The 25932-nt window shown below is 31.3% G+C and overlaps 1 protein-coding gene across 1 annotated transcript; it reads left to right on the plus strand.

Moving 5' to 3' along the window:
- The first annotated feature begins 362 nt into the window (after window positions 1-362).
- Window positions 363-24249, plus strand: LOC143080063 (nephrin-like). Its single transcript, XM_076255720.1, has 11 exons — window positions 363-760; window positions 2240-2512; window positions 10364-10675; window positions 13906-14181; window positions 17095-17385; window positions 19305-19448; window positions 20227-20298; window positions 21199-21294; window positions 21818-21874; window positions 22939-23033; window positions 23645-24249. Exons 1-11 carry the CDS (start codon window positions 667-669, stop codon window positions 23798-23800), a joined length of 1866 nt encoding a protein of 621 aa, XP_076111835.1. The 5' UTR covers window positions 363-666; the 3' UTR covers window positions 23801-24249.
- Window positions 24250-25932: the final 1683 nt, after the last annotated feature.

Here is a 25932-nt window from a genome sequence, read left to right on the forward strand (position 1 = left end):
TTACATAAATGTAGCCCGTTCAATTGTTTTATAGTTTTGTCGTATGTTATGCCGGCAATTAACAGTCCTAAGTAAGATGAGAGATGGGCGTTCAAAAATATCACTGAATATATTTAACACCGTCACATTTTTATGTTCTGCAGCAAATAAGGAGTCTGCAATGAAATTGTTGTCTTTTGCTACTGCATTTCATACTTTTGTTTGTGGGTTTTTTGTTTGTTTGTTTGTTTGTTTGTTTGTTGTTGTTTTGTTCTGAAATCAGGCCGTTGGTTGACCCTTTTTTGCATTATTTACATTTTGTCATATAGGGACCTTTTATAGCTTGCTTTGGGATACTGGATTTGATCATTGTCGAAGTGCATTCGATGAACTTTAGTTGCTAGCATCCTTGCCATCTGGTCTATGGTGAAAAGGTAACCTCCATATAAAATTTTAATTAAAAATAATTAATTTAATCTGTTCATATATTATTAAGCTAAACCACTGAAACCAACTTTAACCCTTAACGCTGAGCATCCATTTGTCGGTGATAACATTACCTTTACATGTCAGTCAACGATACAACGGTGGCCTGCAGGATATAGGACTTCCCACCTGACATATCAGTTTAATGGAAAACCTCGAGGAGTAACTGTCAATAATAAGTTAACAATACACACACTTACTATGTCGGATGAAGGAAAAGTTATATCATGTCAGGCAACTGATGACCTTCAGAAAGCTTCTATCAAGAGTGATGCTGTTACTTTGGATCCTTATTGTAAGTATTATATGATATATAAATCTTTGACATCAGTTGTAAGGTGATAGACATGACTTATTTCCGAAGCAAAATTTTCGGCTCTCCAAATTTTCCTGAAGTCCTGCATTTGATTGCCGGGTTTAAGAGAATCGTTCCTTGCTTGGCAGTTGATATACAAGGGAGTCATTTAACTGATGCACTCATTATCTATACTGGACTTGTCTATTCTACAATACAATGAATATTGCTCTTACATATTGAAGTCTCTAAAATAGCTTTGTTAATGTTTACGTACCAACCAGCATACATTTTGCACAAAATGGAAAGTGCGTATATATTAAACAATACTGCCTTTATTTAGTGTATCAGAATTTGACAAATTAAGACAATGATGAATTATTATAAAATGAAACATAATAATAGTAATAAGAATAAACTATTATATTCTAGTTCGCCAACTCAAACGAATACAAATTATTTAATAAATAAAACAACACATAAATAGGATAAGTGTGCCTACAGCTGTAGCAGCCTTTAATATTAACTTTACATTCAATATGATTCTCAAACTAAAGTCCTTCACTTTAAATTCAGGCACACTACCAATCCAATCATACAATAGCACAGTATTATACAGTAACAGTAACACAATCAAAAACTATCTACAAAAGAGGAAAAATTCATATTAATATAATCAGAGACATTTAATACATTGTATTATATGTCTCTGATATAATGTAATATATGCATATACTCCCATTAACGATAACCATCTCATAAAAGGGTGGGTGGGTGGGTAAACATAATAACGAATGCTGCTATGTTGAACTATAGGCAAACTTCGAATAACTTAATTTTCTCGAACTAACCCCTTAAGTAATACTTAATCATGCTTTTCACGAAAATCATAAGGGCATACTCGTAAAACCGGCAATACGGGTATATGCCATCCAATCAAATTGAACGTAAACACACACCATGTGCTTGATATCAACACACACACGTGTTTATAGTAAACAATCACTTGACCGTTACAACGTCATGTGACTTAATACCTTTAATAAATATATTTATATCCAAAATTTCTTCATTCTTCATACATAAATAAATATTGTTGTTTTACTTTGAAATTTATATTAGATATTTTCCGTTATAATGATAGGTAGCATATATATTATATATTTAAAGCAGTTACCATGTTCAAAGGACAATCATTCAACTACTAGTATCTACTAGAATATTTATACCATGTACACGTTCATCAATGTGCAACCCTTCTAAAATAACAAAGTTCCCGCCCGCGTTATGACGCAGTTCTATTTGTTGCTCAGTATTGTTTTTTATTTGTATATATCTATTCGTTAACTGTATCTTAGTGTTTTGCTTTTTTGTCATGTGTAGTCTGTCCTGCTTTTACTTCTTCTTTAAGTTTAATACTCCTTATCTTTTTGATTGAATTTCTTTATGGTTTGTATCATATTTATTTAATTGATGTAGATGGTCCGGACAATGTTATGCTGGAACCTGGACACACAGCTCTCAATGTTACAAAAGGAAATATATTAGGCCCTATCAATTGTACTGCAACCTGTAATCCGAAATGCTTATTCGAATGGAGACTTAACAGAACAGGAAATTTTGTCCTTTCCAATGAAACTCTAGTTGTAGCAAATATAAAGGAGAATCAGGCCGGGATATACCGTTGTTTAGTAGTTCATCCTTTAAATAGAACACGTCGTCTAAGAACAGATATATCAGTGAATGTACAATGTAAGTATTAACATTTAAAATATCTACATCACAAACGTCCGAACTAAATACTCTAAAATACAACTTAGAAAACTTAGACAGATTACAGTTTTTATAGAAAGCATTAGAACATCGTCTTGCGTGATAGTGATAAAAACGAATGATTTTCATTTTTAACGAAATCTAAACTGTACTACATAGTCATTATAAAATATTTTAAAATATTTACAAAAGATATTCCATATTGTCATGTTCAATTTGTTGCGTTGCGTTGATATGGAATGAAGATTTAAAATGGTTTATTTTGAACTAACATCAACATGACTTTTAATTTCAAAGATTCACAAAGACTTGTGATTTCTCTTAAAAGCCATTCATTGAAGATTCAAAGTTACGTTTCGATTGTCACTCTCCATTGAACTCCTCACTCTCTACACTATTACATGGGTAAAATAATTAAATTAATATCATACATGAAACGTTCCTTCTGCTTATTTAATCTGATGATTTATGATAAGGCTGTGACTGTAGTAAGCGCCCACAAATTCAACTCCAAAAAGGGAAATACAGTGCATGATCAATATTGCATGAGCTCATATGTTGAAAAGAATTCGTCAATGATTCGCTTATGGTCATCAGTCACAAAAATAAAGTTTTGTATAAAGCAATAATGTAAACAAATTAAAACAAATGCAGGGTTTAATAATACTTTTAGATATTTGAATGATATTTTGGCTCTCAATAATGCCGACTTCAGTATGTATACTACAGCAATTTATCCTGTTGAACTTACTTTAAATAAAGCTAATACTAACAATGACCACTGCCCTTTCCTCGATCTTGATATCTATATCACAAACGGAAAGTTTAATACTAAAATTTATGATAAAAGAGATTATTTTTCATTTCTTATCGTTAATTATCCATTTTTAGATGGTGACGTTCCCTTTTCACCATCTTACGGTGTTTATATATCTCAACTTGTACGATTCGCTCGTGTATGTAACAATGTTTTAGATTTTAACGAGAGAAATTTATGTATTACTGAAAAATTATTACACCAGGGTTTTCGATATCACAAACTAGTCAAAACATTTACTAAATTTTATCATCGGTATAAGGACATCATTCGTAAATATAGCTCAACATGCAGACTTCTTATACGTTCAGGTATTTCACATCCAATTTTTTATGGAAATATTCTTTATAAAGCACAAAAATGTCAGTATTCAACTCAGAAACCAACAAAACCTTGAAATAGACTTATTAAGAAGGGATATAATTACGATACTTTTGTCAGGTCATTAAATATTGCATATTTTGGCGTTAATATTGATTCACTTATAGAGTCTTTGCATTGGAACTAAACACATTTATTAAACAACCAATTGTTGGCATGATACGGGTTATGTTCTTCTCATATATGTAATGATGGTATGATACTAAACCCCTAACAGGAAGGATTGTGCCTGATATTCATATGATGAAATCATAATCTTTCAATCAGTTTAATTGAAGTCTGGAGCTGGCATGTCAGTTAACTGCTAGTAGTCTGTTGTTATTTATGTATTATTGTCATTTTGTTTATTTTTTTTTTGGTTACATCTTCTGACATCAGACTCGGACTTCTCTTGAACTGAATTTTAAATGTGCGTATAGTTATGCGTTTACTTTTCTACATTGGCTAGAGGTATAGGGGGAGGGTTGAAATCTCATAAACATGTTTAACACCGCCGCATTTTTGCGCCTGTCCCAAGTCAGGAGCCTCTATCTTTTGTTAGTCTTGTATTTTTTTAATTTTAGTTTCTTGTGTACAATTTGGAAATAAGAATGGCGTTCATTATCACTGAACTAGTATATATTTGTTTAGGGGCCAGCTGAAGGACGCCTCCGGGTGCGGGAATTTCTCGCTACATTGAAGACCTGTATGTGAACTTCTGCTGTTGTTTTTTCTATGGTCGGGTTGTTGTCTCTTTGACACATTCCCCATTTCCATACTCAATTTTATTATTACATAATTTTTATGATTTATTCTAAATAAAGATAGTGATGGCATAAGGCTGTTTGAGTTGTGTGTCAAAATGGCATGAAATACTAATAGGTGAAGCTGTGTAGTATAGGAATTTGAAATGGACTATTTGCCACTCAATCAATGAACAAAACAAACTTCATTAGTATATGCTGGTCTATGGTAGACAATAGAAAACATAGCATATTAAGTACCACATTGATATGTTAGGGAAAGATGAGTATATTAGCTGATTTACTCCAATACAAAAAGTGAAGTGTATAAAGGTTTATCATCTGAATGTTTCAGTTTACACGACTAAATGAGAATAAAACATTTAAAAATGTCCTTTTTAGCACGCATGGCCCGAAGGGCCAAGTGAGCATTTTTCAGCACTTTGCGTCCGTCGTCCGTCGTCGTTGTTTTCAGACGAATCGGACAAAACGTTGATGAGTTGCTGCACCTGAATTGGTAATGTTAAGGAAATTTTGCCGTTTTTGGTTATTATCTTGAATATTGTTTTGATTCGAGCGTCACTGATGAGTGTTTTGTAGACGAAACGCGCGTTCGGCGTACATATAAAATTTCAATCCTTATATCTATGGTGAATTTATTATAGATACAGATAAACTATTAACAGCAATAATGTTCAGCAAAGTAAGATCTACAAATAAATCAACAAGGTCAAAATGGTCAATTGACCTCTTAAGGAGGCTCGCGTATATAAGATTTTTAGAATAAAATCAAACATTTATTTTTCATAATTGTTTTTATTTATTACCTTTAGTAGTTGTTACTTTATCATATGGTACAAAAATCATTCCAAAAAATCTATTTGTGTTGGCCCCAGGTGACTTTTAAAATGTAGATATCATTGAAAAAGCTCCAAATAATCTCCCTTTGGTGCAAAAAATGCCATTTTTTTGGCATTAAAATTGAAATACCCTTTTTAACTCATCGGTGACCTATATTTTTTATTGTTGTTTTCGAATAAGTTGTACATAAATAAATAAAATTTGAGCGATTTCTGTAATTTAGTTTTTTTTTTCGATATTACCGCTATTTCTCCTATTAATTCAACAGAAAAAGGACATTAACAAAAACGTATGCTTCTTTCGAAGGCAGATTGTGAGCGTAAATGAACGGTGACCCCATTTTTTTATTTCATTTTTCTATTAAGTATAAGATAAAGTTCATTTATTGAAAAATATAGCGAAATCTTATATTAGATAAAAAAAAAAATGATTTTGTCCTTAATAATAATTTTTTATCAATTGTTTGTAAATATTTGTAATCTTACAAAAATCTTCTATTCTGAAACTACTGAGACAAATTTAACCAAACTCGGTCACAATAATTATTAGGGTATCTTATTCAAAAATGTATCCGATGAACCCACCTGCAAACCAACATGGCCGACAGAGCTAAAAGTAAAACATAGGGATAACATGCAGCTTTTGGCTTATATATCTGAATATTATGCATTTAGAGCAAAGGAGTAGGTCCAGTAAGACCCCTTTTTGGCCCCAAAATATAGCAGTTTTACAAAATTGTTAAAATGTAAACTTTTAGTCATTTATTGGATAGTAGAAAGGTTCTGTTACATAAATATGGGCTCTTTTTGACAATACAATGCACATATATTGAGAACTAGCACCATTAATTCATGCTAAATTACTGAAATCTTCACAATTCCAGCATTTTAGTTAAATTTAAGACGGGTTCCGTGTAAAACGAAAGTGGCCGCATTCGTGTTCATCCAAAATATTGACAAAAACCATCTAAAAAGTGAAATTTTTTCGCATATTTGGTAGATTTCTCATATTTGAGCCTGAATCGGATCGTTTTTAATGACTTAATAAGTTAAAATCTTTCACATAAATTAATTGCATCATATGAAATAGACACTTAAGTGTTTAAAAGAGGTCAAAATCTTTCGTCAGATGAAACTGAAATTTGAGGCCAAAATCGGTCCTTACCGGACCTACTCCTTTGACGTGCATCAAAATGTTCATCAGGTTAAGATATATATTTATCCTGAAGTTTTCAAACGAATCAGACAAACTGTTGTTACGTTGCTGCCTCTGAATTAGTAATTAAGTCTTTCCACTTTTCTGTGGAAAGACTTATTGTAATAGTTCTGATTATTTTTATTATTAAGTCTTTCAACTTTTCTGTGGAAAGACTTATTGTATTTGTTCTGATTATTAAGTCTTTCCACTTTTCTGTGGAAAGACTTATTGTTTTTCTTCTGATTACTAGGTCTTTCCACTTTTTTGTGGAAAGACCCTTTGTATTTATTCTGATTATTATTAAGTCTTTTCACTTTTTTGTGAAAAGTCTTATTGTATTTCTTCTGATTATTAAGTCTTTCCACTTTTCTGTGGAAAGACTTATTGTTTTTGTTCTGATTATTATTAAAAAATTTTTAATAAAGATATGCTACGTTTAGTCTTATAGAATTTAATGGCATCTTATAGGAGTTGGTGCCCCTGAAATGTCTTGATATGAGGTTATTTGATTATAACTAAGTTCACAATAAAGGCATTTGACCTTGTAGAAAGGGTTAGGTGACAAATGACCTCAAACAATGACTATCGGAAGTGACCTTGAGAAAACCTCAAGTAGCCTTTTTTGCAATTTTTTTTGTAGAAAAGTACTCAGAATACATATATTTTGTCATATAGATACATAAACTGATAACTGAAGACTAAAAATGACTTCCAACAAACCGGAAGTGGCCAATTATCTCCCATTATAAATACAAAAGTATATAGAAACTATATATGTTTGGAATCTGTGTGAAAAAAGCTATCATATGAGACCGGAAGTTACATTCATTTCACCGGAAGTAGCATATTATCTCCCTTATATCACTCATTAATATAATTAAACCATTATTTATCGCATCAGTATAAATAATAAAAAACTATTTTATCAAAATTTCTTTGATGTGGAAAGACTTTCAATTGTTCTCTGAACCAATGGTTTTTTATTAAAAAAAAATTCTTCCGCCAGATTATGTTCTTGCCATAAATGTTTGTTTCGCAATATGTCACTTAGATATTTCTCATATGGTATCGTATAGTTTATGTGCTTTTAAATTTCACCCTGCTAAGGTGAACCATTTTCTTTGTAAGGGTTATCTCCCTATTAGCTGTTTGTCGTCTGTGTGCATCTCCTTCGTAACAAAAAAAGATAACGACAAAGTTCCTTTTACACATTGTTCGTTACATCCTCAGAAATGTTTGGCTAATTTGGATCGAAGCGATTCGATGAAATTTTATAGGAGTTATCTACCCTTACACAATAAATTTGTCGGTATGTCTTTTCAACTCATCAACCGTTAACCGTATCAGCCTGGGATATTTTTATTTGAGGCCCCTAGGTCCTAACTTAGAAAATTAGGTCAATGTCAAAGGTCAAGGCCAAGTTCTCAATTGTAACTGTTGCTTGTATTTGCATTTCCTCCGACACTTTAAAAGTTACATATAAAAGAACAAGTGCAAAATGTTTGATTAATTGTAATAAAGATATGCTACATTTAGTCTGATACAATTTAATGTCATCTTATAGGAGCCTCTGAAGTAACTTGATATGAGGTTATTTGATTATAACTTCAACTAAGTTCAATATAAAGCCATTTGACCTTGTACAAAGGTTAGGTGATATATGACTTTGAAAAATTACTACAGGTAGTGACCTTGAGAAAACCTCAAGTAGCCTTTTTGCTAATTTTTCATATAAAAGTACTCAGAATTCATATATTTTGTCATGTAGATACACTAACTGATCACTGAAGACTAAAAATGACTTCCAACAAACCGGAAGTGTTCAATTATCTCCCATTCTACATACAAAAGTATATAGAAACTTTATATTTTTGGAATCAGTGTGAAAGAAGCTATCATATGAGACCAGAAGTGACATTCATTTCACCGGGAGTAGCATATTATCTCCCTTACATCACTCAAAAATATAATTAAACCATTATTGATCGCATTAGTATGAACAAACTATCTTCTTATCAAAATTTGTTTGATGTCGAAAGACTTTCAATTGTTCTCAGAACAATTGGTTTTTGATTTTAAGGATTTTTTTTTTGTTTTTTGTTTTATTATTTGAATATTATTATAGATAGCGATAATTTGTAAACAACAATAACGTTCAGAAAAGTAAAATCTACAAATAAGTAAACATGACCAAAATGGTCAATTGACACCATAACGAGTTATTGTCCTTTAAAGTCAAAATTAACAATTTTCGTAAATTTTTATTAATTTTTACGAAAGTCTTCTCCTAAAACAACTAGGACAAATTTAACCAAATTCGGCCACAAATAAGCATTACGGTGTTTAGTTTACAAATGTGTCCGATGACTCTGCCTGCCAAACAACATGGCATATATGGCTAAAATAGAACGTAGGGGAAAAAGCAGTTACTAGTATCTCTGAAACTAGAGCAAAAGTATAACGGTTTCATTATTCCATGCATTAATTGTAAATATCATGTGAGCGACACAGGCTCCTTAGAGCCTCTAGTTAATAACGTGACAGATAGCGAGCTATGCTTGACCTTATTTTCCAGCACACCTCAATTCAATTGAAATATTACGAATTAGGAATTAACGATTTATTGATTTGATTTTTATTGTTGTAACGCAACTTTTAAGCACAGCATGTTTTTATTTGTGGAGAAAGCCGGAATGCCCGGAGAAAACCACCGACCTTCGATAGGAAAACTGACAATCCTAGTCAATTAAGGTTGGAGTCGAGTGCAACCGCACGAACGGGGTTCGAACTCACAACCTCAGTGTTGACTGGCTAGTGTTTACAGTAGTAACTACTTAGACAGATCGGCCACCGAGGCCCAAACGATTTATTGTAACACAGTGTGCTTTACAGAGAAATCTAAATACACAAGGAAAATTATAGATTAAAGTATCCGGTTTTGAATTAGAATGCAAAAACACTTTAATGTAATAAAACGCAGGTTCAATTTACCTTACTTTACGATTTAACCGTCCACCAACAACGTATTTTTATGAATTTTCTTTCGGGTAAAAAGTGAAAAATGTTTCGAAATTTTGATGCATTTGATGATGTAACCCAAAAATGACATAACATAGAATTTAGTATGCACGAGACAGTTAAAAGCTTCGTGCAATTTTAAACAGGTCGTATTTTGCTGAACAATGACTTTTGAATAGTTTATTTGAAAAGATTGAAGAAGGATTAATTTAAACATAATTGTGGTTGTTTTTTGGCAAGGGTTGATGGCGTTTATTGTTATTTTTTTTTTTGTGTTTATGTCATGTAATGTTAAAAAATATCCATTTTCAAATAGTTTGTAGAATGTCACAATATAAATGTGAATGAGGCACAATGTTTGGTACGCGTGTTTTACATCCACGCGGACAGTATGTGATTCTAATGCAATTAGTTTGTATCAATGGTTCTGATTGGAAGAGCATAAAATTCTCTATCTCCTGGTCTGTAACTTAGGTAGCCGACATTTTGAATTGCTGAATGTATTGAAAGGTAATTTCTACAATAATAAGCCATAAAACTCACATGTTGCACCTAAAAATCCTTTTTTTTTATCAAATTTTATTATATTTTGAAGCGGCACAGAAACCAGAAAACGCCCGGTGTTTATGTTTGACGCCGGAAGCATACCTATGACGTCGTCTAGTGTTGGGACCAAAGAAGATAACATCTGTTCGCGGAATTTTCTTTAATGAAGATTGTACACTAAAATAATGATTGAAATTTAATTATGAACTTGTTTTGCATTAGAATAGAGATAACTGTATTGTATTTGAAGCTGTTCATTGTTATGAAGTATTGTTTATTTCGTTTCAGATTCTCCAAAAATTGAGTCACTTTGGCTAAGTGATAAAAACGAAACATATGGATCGGGAAGACATACAAAATATAGTTTCAATGAAGGCAATCATCTAACAATTACACTGCGTATTAAAAGTAACCCAGATCCGCAAATAGTAATAAACTCCTCTTTGATGAAGTTTCCAACATTACTTTATACCAAATGGTCTGATGATTTCACAACAAAACTACCTTCTCTTAAATGTGAAAATTCTGGAAACTTTACGATACACGCTAGTAATGGGATAGCGTATGGAGACAGGAAAACAGTCAACTTGGAGATCAAGTGTAAGTGTTGTTAAATAGTTACAGCAAAAAAATATATTAACAAGGATCTCCAAATATCTATAAGAATTGAAAACTTTTTCTAAAACTCATCATTGACAAGTGCATAATTACTTTACAGGGTAGAAAATGTATTATAATCAAGAAAATATAATTTCTATATAAAACAAGTAAAAATGACATAATATGCAACTTCTTTTATCTATATGGGACATCATTTTGTTTATCATATTTAGTTTGTATAGACATGTTTAATCTAGAAAAGTGACTTTTTTGCAAGGAAAATATCAATTTTGAAAATATCATGAGACTTACAGCGATTGTTGCTTATTCAATGTCAAGTGCAAAAAACATGTTTTCCAAGGACGAGACAAATAAGCAATTAACACAAAATATAATGATTGCAAGGCAGTTCGATCGGATTGAAAGGGTGTTGACGTGGATTGTTACTGGAAAGAGTGTGTTTGATGGAAAGTGGTCCAAAAGTTTCGGCTGGCAAATGGAGGTTATTTCCGTAACGATAAACCATTCTAAGTGACTTAATATTTGACTCTTAATTGAAGTGGAAAAAATGATCTGATACAACAATAAATGTCTGAACTTTTATAGTATCCTTGATATTAGAATTTCAAATGGTAATATCATATATAAATTTTTATTAAAACAGAAGAAATTGTTAATTAGTATTCCCTTGGGAGTGATGTCTAAATAGAGTGAGTCTCATATTCTAATTTCCTTTAAATTTTTACCACTAAAAGGGTTTAAAGGCAGGGATATAGAAATGGTCAAATCCTGCTAAAATTCATCACCTATACAGAAATATACTATGGAAGTATCATTAATAAAAAGTAATATTTCGCATCCAGCGTTTTATAATTATATGGTTTATGAAGCTAACACATTTCGGAATTGTCATTTAAAGTTGTCTTATTGGCTTGATATACTAATTGACAAGGTTATACGTATACCGTTGTTGTATAATGTCTATCCATGTTTTTTTAATATAAATTCACTTGTTTTAGTTCAATACAAAAATGCTTCTTTTGTTTTTTTTCGTGATAATTTGTTTTAGGTATTCAAAATAAGGTCATCCTCTTCTGTTTGTGAAAAAATATGCAAATGTTTTTTATAACTTAATGGCTAGATGATGTTATAAAACTTATGTACATATACTTTTTTCTCCAGAAAATTCTATAATTTGTCTAAATTTAGAAGAAGTTTACTTTTTTTACTGGTGATTGCAATACGCCATACGCAAGTGCGAATCGTTAATCAAACGTAAACATCGCTCCGTCATCAAGATGAACTATATGTTAGGGTACCTGTTTTACACGTGCTTACCTGAATATCCATGCTTCTTTGTTAATTGTGTACAAACGGGTGGCAATCGTTTATCTTCGGCTTCAATACATGACCATTAATAAGTTGCCATATTTTCATAACAATACTGACCGATTGCAATATGTTTTGATGATTACACAAAATTTATGCGAAAAAATGATAAAATCGTGCACAGAAGACAAACGTTATGATATCTATATGCATTGGTTCAATAATTGAATTAACATTATTTTTCACCGGTCACTCGTTTCATATAACTTTAAATGTATATGACAGTATGTTTTTTTTTTTCTAGCAGGTTTAGTAATTGTGAACTTGCTTTTAGTACCTATTTTAAAAAACAGTATAATTAGCACTTTTCTTTTAATAGTTTTTGTTATTCATTGTATCTTTATTGTAATCTAGTGCTTATATAATATTGATTTTCATTTATATTCTTTAATGAACGTGTTGTTAATAAAACAAAATAAGGATTTTTAGAAAAAAAGAGGTGGGTGATACTAAGGCACATTCCAAACTTAAAAGTCGAGAACAAATGACAACACTTAAGTAAAAAACGAAAGACGTAAAACAGACAAATAAGTTTAAAAAACAATTCATACAAAAACAACTAAAATCCGAACAACACGAACCTCAACATTTAACAGGATCATCTCCTGTGCTTCTGAAGTTAAGCAAATCCTGCTCTGTTAAATGTAGTGGCATCAATTGGGTAACTCATAGTAAATACACATTTTGTCATGAATCTTATTCGGTGATGTAAAAATCAAGGGAAAGAGGACGGGACTTTGGAACCGACAATTGGAACAGATCCGGAGTTTTCTGTGACAAAACTATTGCCTAGCGATTAACCAATTAGTGATGTTATCTGATAATATTTGAAGATATGACTCCAACTTTGATACTTAGAACCCTTGGTTCAATTGCTTCCTTGTAAGAAGCAACCCTTTATCGAGAAAATCATTAACGAAAACGCAAGGTCTCGGATATTGTATCATTTGGACGATTTATTCTCCATATGCCGGCATGACTGGAATGTTGCTTCCTGGAAATGGGTATTTCACAATTGAAAAGCTGAACTCATGTTGATTTTACATAGTATGGAAAAGAGAAACAGGTGCTAATTGAGATCTCAGAAACCTATTTCAGCTCTGACACATGTCTGTCTTTAGTCAGGAATATCGTCAGTTGTTGCCAAATGTAATATCTTATCTTTTTTGTTGGAGTTATGTCGCGCTTACGTATATCTCGCATCTACTTTTATGCATATTAAGTAATTGGCTAGATACATCAAATACCAATATGAAAATTGAATGAAGGCCATTTTAACTGACTTTTTTTTCACAAAATGTAAAAATATAGACAATTAAGTAAACATATATTACATCCCTTAAAATTATGACAATTGTTTTTATGATTCCTATAGTCAACGCAAATACTGACAAACAGGTGACATTAAGATACCTCCACTAGTAAACCAATTTTCATCTCATCACTGAATGACTGGACAAATAAATTTTAGTCATTTTCAGTCTTTCAGTCCAAATATGTAACTTATCCGCTGTGGTAATGTTAGTACTGTTCAGACAATTCACTTGAAGCCAATTAAGATACGTAAGTCTCTATTTACACTATTCAGAAGTTGTATTTGACCGATAAAACTACATTATTCGTTTACTAGTGTTAAAATCTTGAATGTTAATACGGTAAATTACATTTCAATTATGCTTCTGAGCTTCACTTTTCATATAAAGAAGATGAAACGATTTTCAAAAAAAGTTCTGAAAATCGTGCAATAAAAAACGATATGAGGTATTCGAATAAAACAATAAATGTTTAATCTAACATTTTATGAGAAATTGGTCTGTTAACAATTAAAATATGTATTGCAGGTAAACCTCGGGATGTTAAAACAGAACTCAAAATAGGTACAAAGGTCAACACCGATGTAAACATAGTAATGAATGTGGTATCATTTCCGGCACCAAATGTAACGTGGCTTCGTATGCCTAAATACGTATGGACGGTCCTAAAAGACAAATACGATTACAAACATAACATCAGTTCCACTATACGAATAACTTCGGAAGATGATTTTGGTTTACACGGAATAAATATTTGCAATCCATTAGGATGTATTGTGGAAAATATCACTTTACAACCCGAAGGTAATAAATTTTTTTGTATCAATACAATTCGCACTTGATTATACAAGTTATGTACATATAAATGGTAAAAATATCACATCATAAGTAAGCAGCATATACATGCTGAGAATTCATTTCTATTATTCTGAACTTACGATTGTTATTCAAATAAAAAATACAACTGCTTCATAGAATACTACCGTAACTACTTTAATTTTTACTTCTACTACAACCTATAATAATCATTATAGTTATTATCATTATTATTATTATTATTATTATTATTATTATTATTATTATTATTATTATTATTATTATTATTATATTGTTTGGCACGTCTAAACTGGTGATTGCTTAATGTTTGATTGTTAGTTATATGTCGAACAGTCGATTGCAAAGATAACCTTTATTTTCAATTATACTACTAGTATTATTATTATTGTTATTATTATTATTATCAATAATTTCTTAAGGATTATAATAATACGTTTTTATTATTTTCATTATTATCAATATTTCTGTTTTTGTTAGTTCGTTTGACATTCTTTACGATGTTAAAATGTGCACATCACATGCATAAGAAACTTTTTTGGGGAACTCTTTCATTTTGCATTAACCATAATAATACCATTCACAAAATAACACGCAAACCAAATCGTGTTTAAGGCCCTCTCAACTTATATCATAGGTAAAACATCAAATAACTACAAATTATCTCAGTCAGAGCTTGACTGTTTATATGGTAAAACATTATTGTACCAAAATGTGGTTTATATATTAATAGCAAATTATGATAATATACAAATCATTCATTTAACAGAAGAAAAATTGTGTAACGTCATCTGTTGGAATATATATTAAGTATTACACATGGACAGGATGTTCCACATAAAATTAAGGTATTCCACACTCCCAGAGTACACGCAACTGTCAAATAGAAATTACTGCTTTACCTGTAATAAGCCATACAACTTATCAATTGACCGACCATGCCACTACAATTTAAAAAGTTTGTTCATAGACGAAAATGAAAATCATCATTTTGATGAAAACAATGAATTGAAAATTGAATATTTCCCAAAGATTAAAAGAAAATTTTTATCTACCTCAGGAATAATAAAAAAATGTATTTATAATGGGTCCATTTTCTATAGAAATCATTGGTCTTATGTAATGGATACCAAACAGACATGCATAATATAGATCTTAACATTTTTTTCTTTTCCGAAAGGTCAGTTATAAAAAATATTTATTTTTGTTAAAAATTTATAAAATTCAACACTCATATTGGAATAAAAAATGTTTATTTGGTTGTCCTAAAAAATGAACAAGGTTTTTGAATCAAGATGGGAACTAATTCTTCGACCTTTACGAAAGTACACCCCTCTTATTTTAGCCACACAAACCCAAAAGATGAATTGACTGGCAGTTTTGCGAATGGCAAAAATCTAAATGCTGTTTGTCAGCAACTTCAACTTATATTCCAAGTGAAAACAATTAATTAAACGTTTAATAAAAATCAAACTACATGGGGGATTATTCAGGGTATTCCAACTAAGTTCCACCAAAAGGGTATCTAACTACACAAAATTAATCCTTGATTCTTCAAAGTTTAGTTTAGCCATAATAAGTATATAACAGCAAAAGAATGTCACAAACAGTGCAGAATAAGTCTGTTCACATTTTTAGGCGAAATTTATACTGTTGAGATAGTGTCAAGACATATTTAAGACTGTCAAGAATGTGTCGTGACATATTCAGACATTATTTAGAATGTCAAGAAAATGTCAAGACATATTCAGACATTATTAAGAATGTCAAGAATGTGTCAAGACAGATCGAGACATTATTAAGAATGTCAAGAATATGTCAAGACAGATCGAGACAAATTTAAGACAGTCAAGAATTGGTCGAGACTAATCCAGACTCTTATCAGATGATACAGCAAGTGTCGAGAAATTTCAAGACAATGTTCATACTGTCAAGACACTTGTCAAGAAAAATCAAGAACCTTATGAGACAAATTCATACAATGTCAAATTTTTTTTAAAATTATTTAGACAAATCAAATTCATGCAAATTCAGACAAAAACTGGTCTTTTCAGACTTTTTGACTTTTGTAGTGTTAGAACCTTAGCATGATATTTTAAGACTCTATTGATCATTTCCTATGTTGTTGCAGTTTAATATTTTCCTTTAAATGATGGTCATTATCCTACCTTAGGCTCTGGCGATGGGAGATTATATTTCCTTATCTTTAAAAACCTGTTGTTTGGCTTATAATATCCTTTGTCAATTTAAATATGTAGCTTCAATTTGAAAATTAAGTAACTTAGCTATTTTTTGTTTATCTATTAGTAATTTGATTTCACGAAAAAAAAAATTATTTTCAATGTGAATAACAAAAAGTCTTTTTGCAATTTTAAAAAACGTGAATACAAATGTCTTAACATAAAGACGAGGAAGATTGTGTCAAGTTGTTAATAAATCTAAATTCAAAAAAAAATGACAACAGAAGTTTCCAAACATTGAACAACAAAATACAAATATTTCGTCTGCAAAACACTGCGCAAGGACCTTTGATTAGGCTAAACAATATAATCACACAAACTCTTGACAATCCTAGGCACTTCTGTATGTTAAACAGCATTGTAATATGTGTTGTCTGTCAAAACTGGGCAAAAAATACTGATACTAACCCACCAGATGTACATTTAGGATTTGATTTGATCTCTAAAAAGATATAAATTATCCTTTACCTGAAGCTGCTTTTTTCACCTTTTGAATCTACCTTTGAGTAAAATATTTTATCAAAACATTTTTAGATCAATAAAAGTATTTTAATTTGGTGATTTTGAATAGCGTAAATTAATACAGTTGATTTCTCTTTTCATAAGATAAGTCCATAGATAAAAGTTGCAAACTTAATTTCAGATAAGCCAGAAGCACCATTTAATTTCTCGGTTGAAACAACAACATTTAGATCAGCTAATTTATCCTGGATTGTTGGATTCAATGGTGGACATGAACAAAGGTTTTCCATCCAGTATAAAACTACAGATAGTGACGAGGACACGAAGATTGTTCAAACTAGTGACACTAAAACGGGGAGTAAGGTATATTACATATTGGATCAGCTTAAACCTGACACTTTGTACCACGTTATGGTTTTGTCAACAAACAAATATGGAAACAGGAATGCATCACTTGAATTAAAAACAGAAGGTAAACTCATATATTTGTTTGCTTAAGTTTTATGTTGATACTAGGCTGTTTTATTCTTCCAGGTAATAATTAGCTGCGTTTTCTTTTTTTCTCGCAAAAATAGTTATTTATATCAATACACATTAAAGTCAATGAAACAGCAAACCTAAGTTACATAAATCTCCGAGTTTTATTCTTTCGTGGAGAAGTTGGGGATGGGCACCTCGGGGTATTTTTTTTCAATTACCGTACTGTCAACGAAAAAACTTAATCAGAAGTGACGACCTAGGAAGCATTTTCTTGTGTATAGTCCTTATCCAGGAATATATATCGTGACTGCTATATTTTCTTCTAAACGAAATATATATAATGGATATTAAGCGTGTACATGCACTAAGCACAAACACACCAGGTAACTTATTTAATTGTTAAAAATCTGTAATGACTATTATAAGTTGGATGCACGTGTTCACAAGAAAATACGTTTTATGAAAAAGGCCATGTACTGACAAAAACCTATTAGTCGAGTATCACTTTATTAATCCGTAATCCATTCTACTGATAGATACTGGAGTATTTGAGAATTCAATGACATCCTTTTTGTTTACTTCTGAAATGAGAAGTTTCATAAATCACACAGGTTTATTCAAACCATTTTAATTTTGTGGTTTTGTGACATTACGATAACAATCAATATTAATACTAATATCATTTGTTAAACTAGACGCTTCTCTGTAGAAAAAAGAACTTTACTGATACTTAATAATAGGTACCAAGGCTTTAAAATATCGTTAACTTATAAAAAAGAAGATGTGGTACGATTGCCAATGAGACAACTATGCACAAAAGACCAAAATGACACAGACATTAACAACTATAGGTCACCGTACGGCCTTCAACAATGAGCAACGCCCATACTGCACAGTCAGCTATAAAAGACCCCGATAAGACAATTCAAACGAGAAAACTGACGGTATTATCTATGTAAAAAAATGAACGAAAAACAAATATGTAACACATAAACTTATTTGTTAAAACTGGCTACTTTTTTGAGATTTCAAAAACTGGGATTACTTTCAAATTATTACTTATTATAGTTTATTGTACTTTTTGTATAGCTTTTTTGCATACCGAGTCAAGCCCTTACTACGAAAAATGTAACGTTAGTTTTCTTGAATGGCTTTTACACAAATGCCCGAGATTGCTGAAATATACAATTACTAAAATACTGGACTCCGAGGAAAAGTTAAAATGGAAAGACCGTAATCAAATTTAAAGGCAAAAACAAAAGCTCAAACATTTAACTCTGTAACATTCTGTATTTGTCTGACTTACATCAAGAGCATGTAAAACAGTCTTTGTTGTTGGTTGCAATAACTTTCTGTCATATTCGTAGCTCGTTTATCAACAAAAATTGGGTCATTCGTCTATCTATTCAATTGATTCCATATTTTTATAGTCTTAAATTTTGAACTTATTTGGCTTTATAAATATTTTGATTTGAGCGTCACTGATGAGTCTTATGAGGACGAAACGTGCATCTGGCGTACTAAATTGTAATCTTGGTACCTTTGATAACTAATTAAATCTTACTTTCCAGAATTTATTTCTTGACGTCTGTTAATACTATCTCGTTTTTCAAGTAATTTTTGGGGCATTTATAGGTTGCTGTTTGGTGTTAACCACGGTTCCGTGTTGAAGGTCGCACATTTTCCTATAATTGTTAGCTTTTTATACATTATGACTTGTATGGAGATGTTTCTTTTTGGCCATGTTGGTACTCATACCACATCTGCTTATTGATATTATAATGCTTATCATCAAAGCATGCATTCAGGTTATTTTTGTATTACGATATTGATAGAATAACAGAATAGTAATGATTTATACTTGTATGTACAACTTAACTTTTGTTATTCCCTTTTCCGCCTATATTTCAGTGGAACCTACCGTTAAATCACCATCAAAATCAGCCTCCATGACACCGATATTTATTGGTATTGGGTGCAGTATTGCAGTTATTCTTTTGATAGTTATTACTGTATATTTGGTTTTCAACAAAAGAAATAAAGGCAGCGCAAGTGGTATGTTACTAGACTTTACTATATTTAATTTTTCTGGGATTATCAACACCCACAGAATATAATTCTAAGGACAATAACAAGTTAGCATAGAAATACAAGACCAAACACTGACGAGGATTTTAACTTGCATGAGGCATATGCCACGTAGCAGAGTTTAATTATTTATGTGAATATAAACATAAGAAGATGCACAATGATTGTGAATTAGAAAACTCTTCACAAGAGACCAACCGACATAGCAATTTCAAGACAATTATTGCTCACTGTATGGCCTTTAATAATGAACAAACCCCGTACGCATAATTAGCTGTAAAAAGCTCGAAATAACATATTCAAAACAATTCAAATGACGTGACTAAGGACCTGACTTAATAATGAACGAAAAACTAATATAATATACAGTAACCAACGACAACCACTGTTATGGAATGTCAAAGGGTTAAACTAGCTTTAAGAATCCAGATTTACCCTAACCTAGGACAGTGGTGTCATAGTATAAAACAAATGTTAAGGTGCCTAGGCGCTCCCCTAACCTTGGACAGCCTGCACAAGGCATGCATTTGGTACTAGAACAGGTCATAGGTTTCAACAATTCTCTTGTCACTCCAAATTACTAGATGAAATTGCACAGTTAAGATGGTGAAATTCTCATCTAACCTCTTAACCATCTACAATATCCTCTAGTTCCGTTCATTTTCTGCGTCTGTTTTCTACGCTCTTGTATGTCTACAATGTTTTTGTACAAAAATATATTATAATTACTTAAATTTTATTTTAGAACCAACAGAAAGCAATGTGTTGTATGCAGCAGTTGATAAGGTACAACAGAAATTCAAACGGAGAAACACGGGTAAATATCAATGTTAAATAACTGTAACTTTTATATTTAAAATTTTCAAACAGCACTTGTATATATCAGTTGTGCAAACAGTCCTGCTTATATACGTTATTTATTGATCGACTCTAGTTGAACTGTCGGATTGTACTGATTTATCTACATAGTTTTAGAAGTGAACTTGAAATAATATTAGCATACATACCAAATTTAAAAAAGTCAAATCTAAGTATTGCCGAGATGCTTATAATTGGGTATGTTGATTTTTTAAAACCAATATAGGATGGAGAATTTGTGACGCAATTGTCAGAACCTTCTTTCTAAACAAAGTCATTGCGCAAGAAAAGGAAAGAAATATTACTAATCAAATCAAATCAAAGTCCAGGCTAATGTTGAATATTAGTTATTGAAGATGTTGAAGTTAAAAAGGTGTCCTACAACTATTACATTCTATTATCTTTTCATACTTTATACATATCATAACATGTAATAATTTAACAAATAAAGATTATGCTGAGACTTTGCTATATTCATACAAAACGAAAAATAATAATGAGTATCAGACCATTTGGTCTTTATTTGATCTTCAGCTGTCCGAGCAATTTTTGACATATTTTCCATAAGGTACCGACGAATCCTTTTGAAATATGAAATTGTATTTCTGAAAAAAATGAGTTGGCTATTCTAATTCAAGATTCTACCGAGTTTTGTTTTATAGAACAGAGAGAATATGAAGCAAACAAGTTTTAACGCTGAAAATCACATCAACAAAATTACTGGTTGGCGTGTAATAGTTATTTTTAGAGATAGCCACTTGATATTTGAAAAGGACGATTATACCTGATTACATTACATATTTTTATGTTTTTAAGGTTAGAAACGCTGTATTATGTATTATTTTTTTTTCTCATGTAGAAAACGAAGATGCTAACTTGTCTAATGAACCTGCCAATGCAGAATATGCTTCTGTTGTTAAACCCAAATCCAAATCTAAAAAGGTACATTACAAGGGTAAGTCACTTTTAAATATTCTATTTAAGTAACGTTTAACCTGTTGATTCGATTGTCACTGGTGAGTTTTGTATGAGTCGTATGCAGAAGAAACACGCGTCATGCATACAAAACATTTATATTCGAAGGTTTTTTTCAAAAAGTTTTCATATTTTCAGTTCTATGGAAAGCGTAAATGCTTATTGTCTTTAATGATTTCTTCCTTATTACAACTACTTTGGGGTTAAAAATAACAGTACTTCAAAGACGGTCTTAGTTTTTCATATCATATTTGGTACAAATGGTTCTTCAATACAGCGAGAAAATCCCGCATAAGTTTTGTATCACGTATTGTTTCTATGGGTCTTAGCTGATTTTATCCATAAATTGTATATAAGACAACTCCTCAATCAGATGAGATGCATGACTTGTGACAGAAATATAAACATGCGCCGGAACAAAATATTTTTTTTTTTTTCATTCATTTAGGAAGAAGGGAGGGGGATAGGCATATTACTTCGATTTACTTTTTTTTGTATTTTAGAAGACGAAATTGAAACAGCAAATGATGAATATGCAGTTGTAGACAAATCAAATAGAAGTAAGCTATTTACATTTTGTTAATGTTGAATTTAAATCAAATAAAATACCATGCTATCATAAGTGACAAAATTTCACCCTAATTGACGATGATTAATCTGTCAAACTAGCGTGCTAATCGTTAGGATCAGTTATGAAACCGTTAGCTCCATAGGCTCAGATATTGAAAGATCAAGATAATTTATCGTGTAGTATTGGTGTGTAGATATTGAACGATGAAAATCAATAGTTTGGTCAATTTTCATTTTCCTTAAAAACTTATAGAATAGATAATGGAAACGAGGAATGTGTTACAGAAATAAAACAACGAACAAAGAGAAGAAAACAGACCAAGACTACCAATGGGTCTTCAACGCAGCGAGAAAATCCCGAGTCTATATGCCGGCTTCAGCTGGTCCCTGAAGAATATTGCATAATGGTTCACTGAAGTGAACGCGACGTTTGACTCCGAAACATACACATGAACCAAATTTTACAAACCACACAAAACTAACCAATTTTAGTCTATAGATTTCTGACTTGGTAAAGATGTCAAACTGCGGCGGGGTTTAACATGTTTTATGAGTGCGATTGAGTGTGTCTCCTCACAGCTTGTTCTTTTATTAGTTTTCTGAATAATATGTCTGGCATTGGATGCACATTTTAATTAATTAAAATAGACCCCAAATGATAAAAAGGAGGCAAAAGGTATCATAGGAATATTAATCTCATAAGCCGAAAAAAAAGCTGACAACGCCATTGCAAAAAAAACCCTGAGCACCACGACCCCAATCAAAACCCGGGATGCCTCAGAAATGTAACCATATTCTGCTCCATATGGGCACCCGTCATGACTGCGCTAGAGTGTGTCTACCTATATGATATGCTTAGAATGCTATGTCTGGCATTGATGTAGTATTTCTTTGATCGGCAAAATTTTCGTCAAAATTGAACAAAACCATAACGTCTACTTGCTTTCGATGACCTTTTCTTATTAGGTTGTCTTCTCATTGTCATGCTACACATATGTTCTACTTACCATGCACCTATAATTAACATTTAATTGTTTTTGGTAAATTTTTTCAGAGATAAATTTTACAGAGGATGACACTACTTATGCAAATCAAGGCGATGCAGATTTGCTTATACGTCAACCATCGAGAACAAAGCCATCTGGACGGGTGTGTTTAACTTTATATATGTTTTTTCTATACCGTTTTTCTTTCTTTTGTAAATGAATCGGATAAAACGTGTAGAAAAATGATAATACTTGAACAATAGTTTATAGCATACAAATATGCCTAAAAAGTAAGAACATTTTATGGCCATATTTTGATGAGACAACTACGATTTATACATCCTACATGTAGCACACACTTGCAGAAAGACATAATTTCTGTGTCATTTGGACTCTTCTTGAGATTTGTAGAATTGGCAATTAAACCCGTGACCCTTATTTTTACTTAATATTTATGGAGATTTTATGGCAAATGATTATCTTATTGAATTTTAACTAATTCTATTATTTTAACGTGTTCTCAATTAGAAAAATGTAAGTTTATCCTATACAACCCATAACAAAAAACTGAGATTAACAATTTAAATTATAGTTTATTTTGTGTATTTTTTTTACTATTAAAATGAGTTGTAATTTTAACTTTAAAAATGAAGTGTTATTTTAAGTACGCACTCATGACTTGACAAATGCAGTAGAATATTTATCAAGTATCAACATTATCAAGGACCTAATTTATACGTTCATCTGATAAGTTATTTCAACTTTTATTTTTAGAGAAAAAATAAGGATGGTTTAACATACATAGAAGTATCCTTCGCCAGGAAGCCAAAAAATAAACGTGTTATCATTGGAGCTGAAAACAGGACAAACTATGTTGATATAGATTTCACAAGGACAGCTGATCCATTACCAGAAACTGCAGACGAATGACCTCTTTAAAAGATATTGTTTTTGTATTTAACATTTTTAGATGTAGAAATATTAAGAGTTTTGATGTGTATGATTTTTACAAACACAATGTATTAAGAAGATATGGATTGGGTGAACAGAAAATAGTATGATAGAGAACTCACATATAAAAATTTAAAAACATTGACAGCAAACCAAATGAATAGAGTTTAATAGTCTAAAAATTATGAATACAAAAATGAATACACACACTTTCATACCTTCATGCCAAGTTTTTCAAAAAGACCGATCAAGCTGATTATACCCAAAGTTCTTCTTTCAAATGAGAACATTGCTTGTACGTAAGTCATGTCGGAATTAAATTAAAAAAACAGCTGTAAAAAAAGAAAGGTCTATTTCTCCAGGATCATTCTTTTTATTTAAGGTGGTATGGGTGTCCATCTTGGATTGTAAAAGACAGAGAAACAAAGGTCCAGATTTTCCGTCAGGTTAGCAAAATTTGATGCAGTAATGCAGATATTTAATGTGAATTTTCATTTATAAGAACCAATTTATAAGAATATAACTTATAAATATTAATAGTTTTGCAAATGTCAATTATTTTTGGTGTAAAGAAAAAAAATTAAATTGGCATTTTAAGGGGAGGTTACTCTAAAACAGTGCATTTTCTGAAGGATTCTACATGGAATTTTCCCATTTTGTATTTTAGCAGGAAAAAACGTACGGTGACCCTATCTTTTCTTTTGATATTCTAAAAGCAATGTCTGAAAGCTATCTTTTCCTGAAGTATTTAACAATTGTATCATTTTGTTTAGTTTCTAATCACAAAATGGTGTTTTTTCCTGTATAATCCATATAAAATGTGTCATTTTGTCCCGTCCTGTAGCTGGAGAAAATGCACGGTGACCTATCACTTTTATTATATTTTTCAACATGTATCAATAGATACTACGTTTTGGCAAGGTATGAACAAATTCTATCATTTTTATTTTAGACTCCCATACCACCTTAAGATATTTTTAAATGTCTTACGCACACTAACTTCATTGAGAGAGAGAGAGCGAGAGTTTAATCTAGATTTTAAGTTAAAGTGTAAACCTTATTCATTTTGTTAAGAATGTACTACTGTCATGTAAAAATGTGTTTTGCTTTTTGTTTTAATTATGCGCGATACTACTTTTTGATGTTAATTTTTTAATTGGGATTACCAACCATTTATATGTGTTCCTATACTGTATATATAGTTTTCCTGACCTGATGATTGTTCGATTAATGCATTGTATCGTGTAAAGATTTTGGACTTTTTCTTCGAACGGAAAATCAAAAGACCAAATTCAATTCATGTGAAATTAGAAGTATGACACCGTTCACACTAGGACATTTTTATCGATTTAAACTAGACCGATTCACTTTAGATCGGTTTAAGGGCTAATGTGAACACATTGAATCGATCTTGAATCGGTCCAAACTAAAACACCAAAAGAGGTAGTTTAGTTTGAATCGATCTAAAGTAAACCGATCTTACATTAGATGTGAACGCAGAGATCGGTTTAAACTAGTACGATTGAATCGAAAATAACGTATGCGCATGTATAGCGACAAAACTATCTCAGAGGTTCGTTGTTTAACCCATATTTCTCTGTTAAAAGACCTTTAAAACAAACTGTAAACATGTTGTCTTCGCCATAGCATAGATTTGCGAAATCTGTGTCTTCTTTTCTTATGTTGATTTTTTTTCTTTGCAGGAACTGCAGTATTTCCGGCGTCGTATTGTAACTTCGTTGCTACAGTTATTATTTTCAAAATTAAAGAAAACTGCAATAACAAGAGAAACAATAACTTTATCCAATTTTTTTTCCCAAGTGTGTGTATCAGTGTAACAGCACATGAATTTGATAAATCAGTTCTATTTATACACAGTGTTTACAGTTTTACGGGCAAAAAGGTTAGATCGATTGCGTTTTTAATTGTAGTGTGAACGCAGTGGTTCATATTAGACCAATAGAGATCGATATGATTAAAGATAATGTGAACGCTAACTGGTTTTATTTAGATCGATTCAAATTAGATCGATAAAAAAAAATGCTAGTGTGAACAGGGTCTAAGTGACTCCCCTTAAAACACACTTGACCTCAATCAATGAAATATACCCT

The sequence above is a fragment of the Mytilus galloprovincialis genome, chromosome 6, assembly GCF_965363235.1.
Source record: "Mytilus galloprovincialis chromosome 6, xbMytGall1.hap1.1, whole genome shotgun sequence".
Lineage (NCBI taxonomy): Eukaryota > Metazoa > Mollusca > Bivalvia > Mytilida > Mytilidae > Mytilus > Mytilus galloprovincialis.

What these genes read in the sequence shown, in the direction of transcription:
- LOC143080063 (XM_076255720.1), top strand. Translation starts at nt 667, where the DNA reads ATGTCGGATGAAGGAAAAGTTATATCATGTCAGGCAACTGATGACCTT. An exon ending in AAATAAAGGCAGCGCAAGTG is followed by an intron (nt 19,449 to 20,226) that starts GTATGTTACTAG and finishes ATTTTATTTTAG; the next exon opens with AACCAACAGAAAGCAATGTG. An exon ending in TGTAGACAAATCAAATAGAA is followed by an intron (nt 21,875 to 22,938) that starts GTAAGCTATTTA and finishes AAATTTTTTCAG; the next exon opens with AGATAAATTTTACAGAGGAT.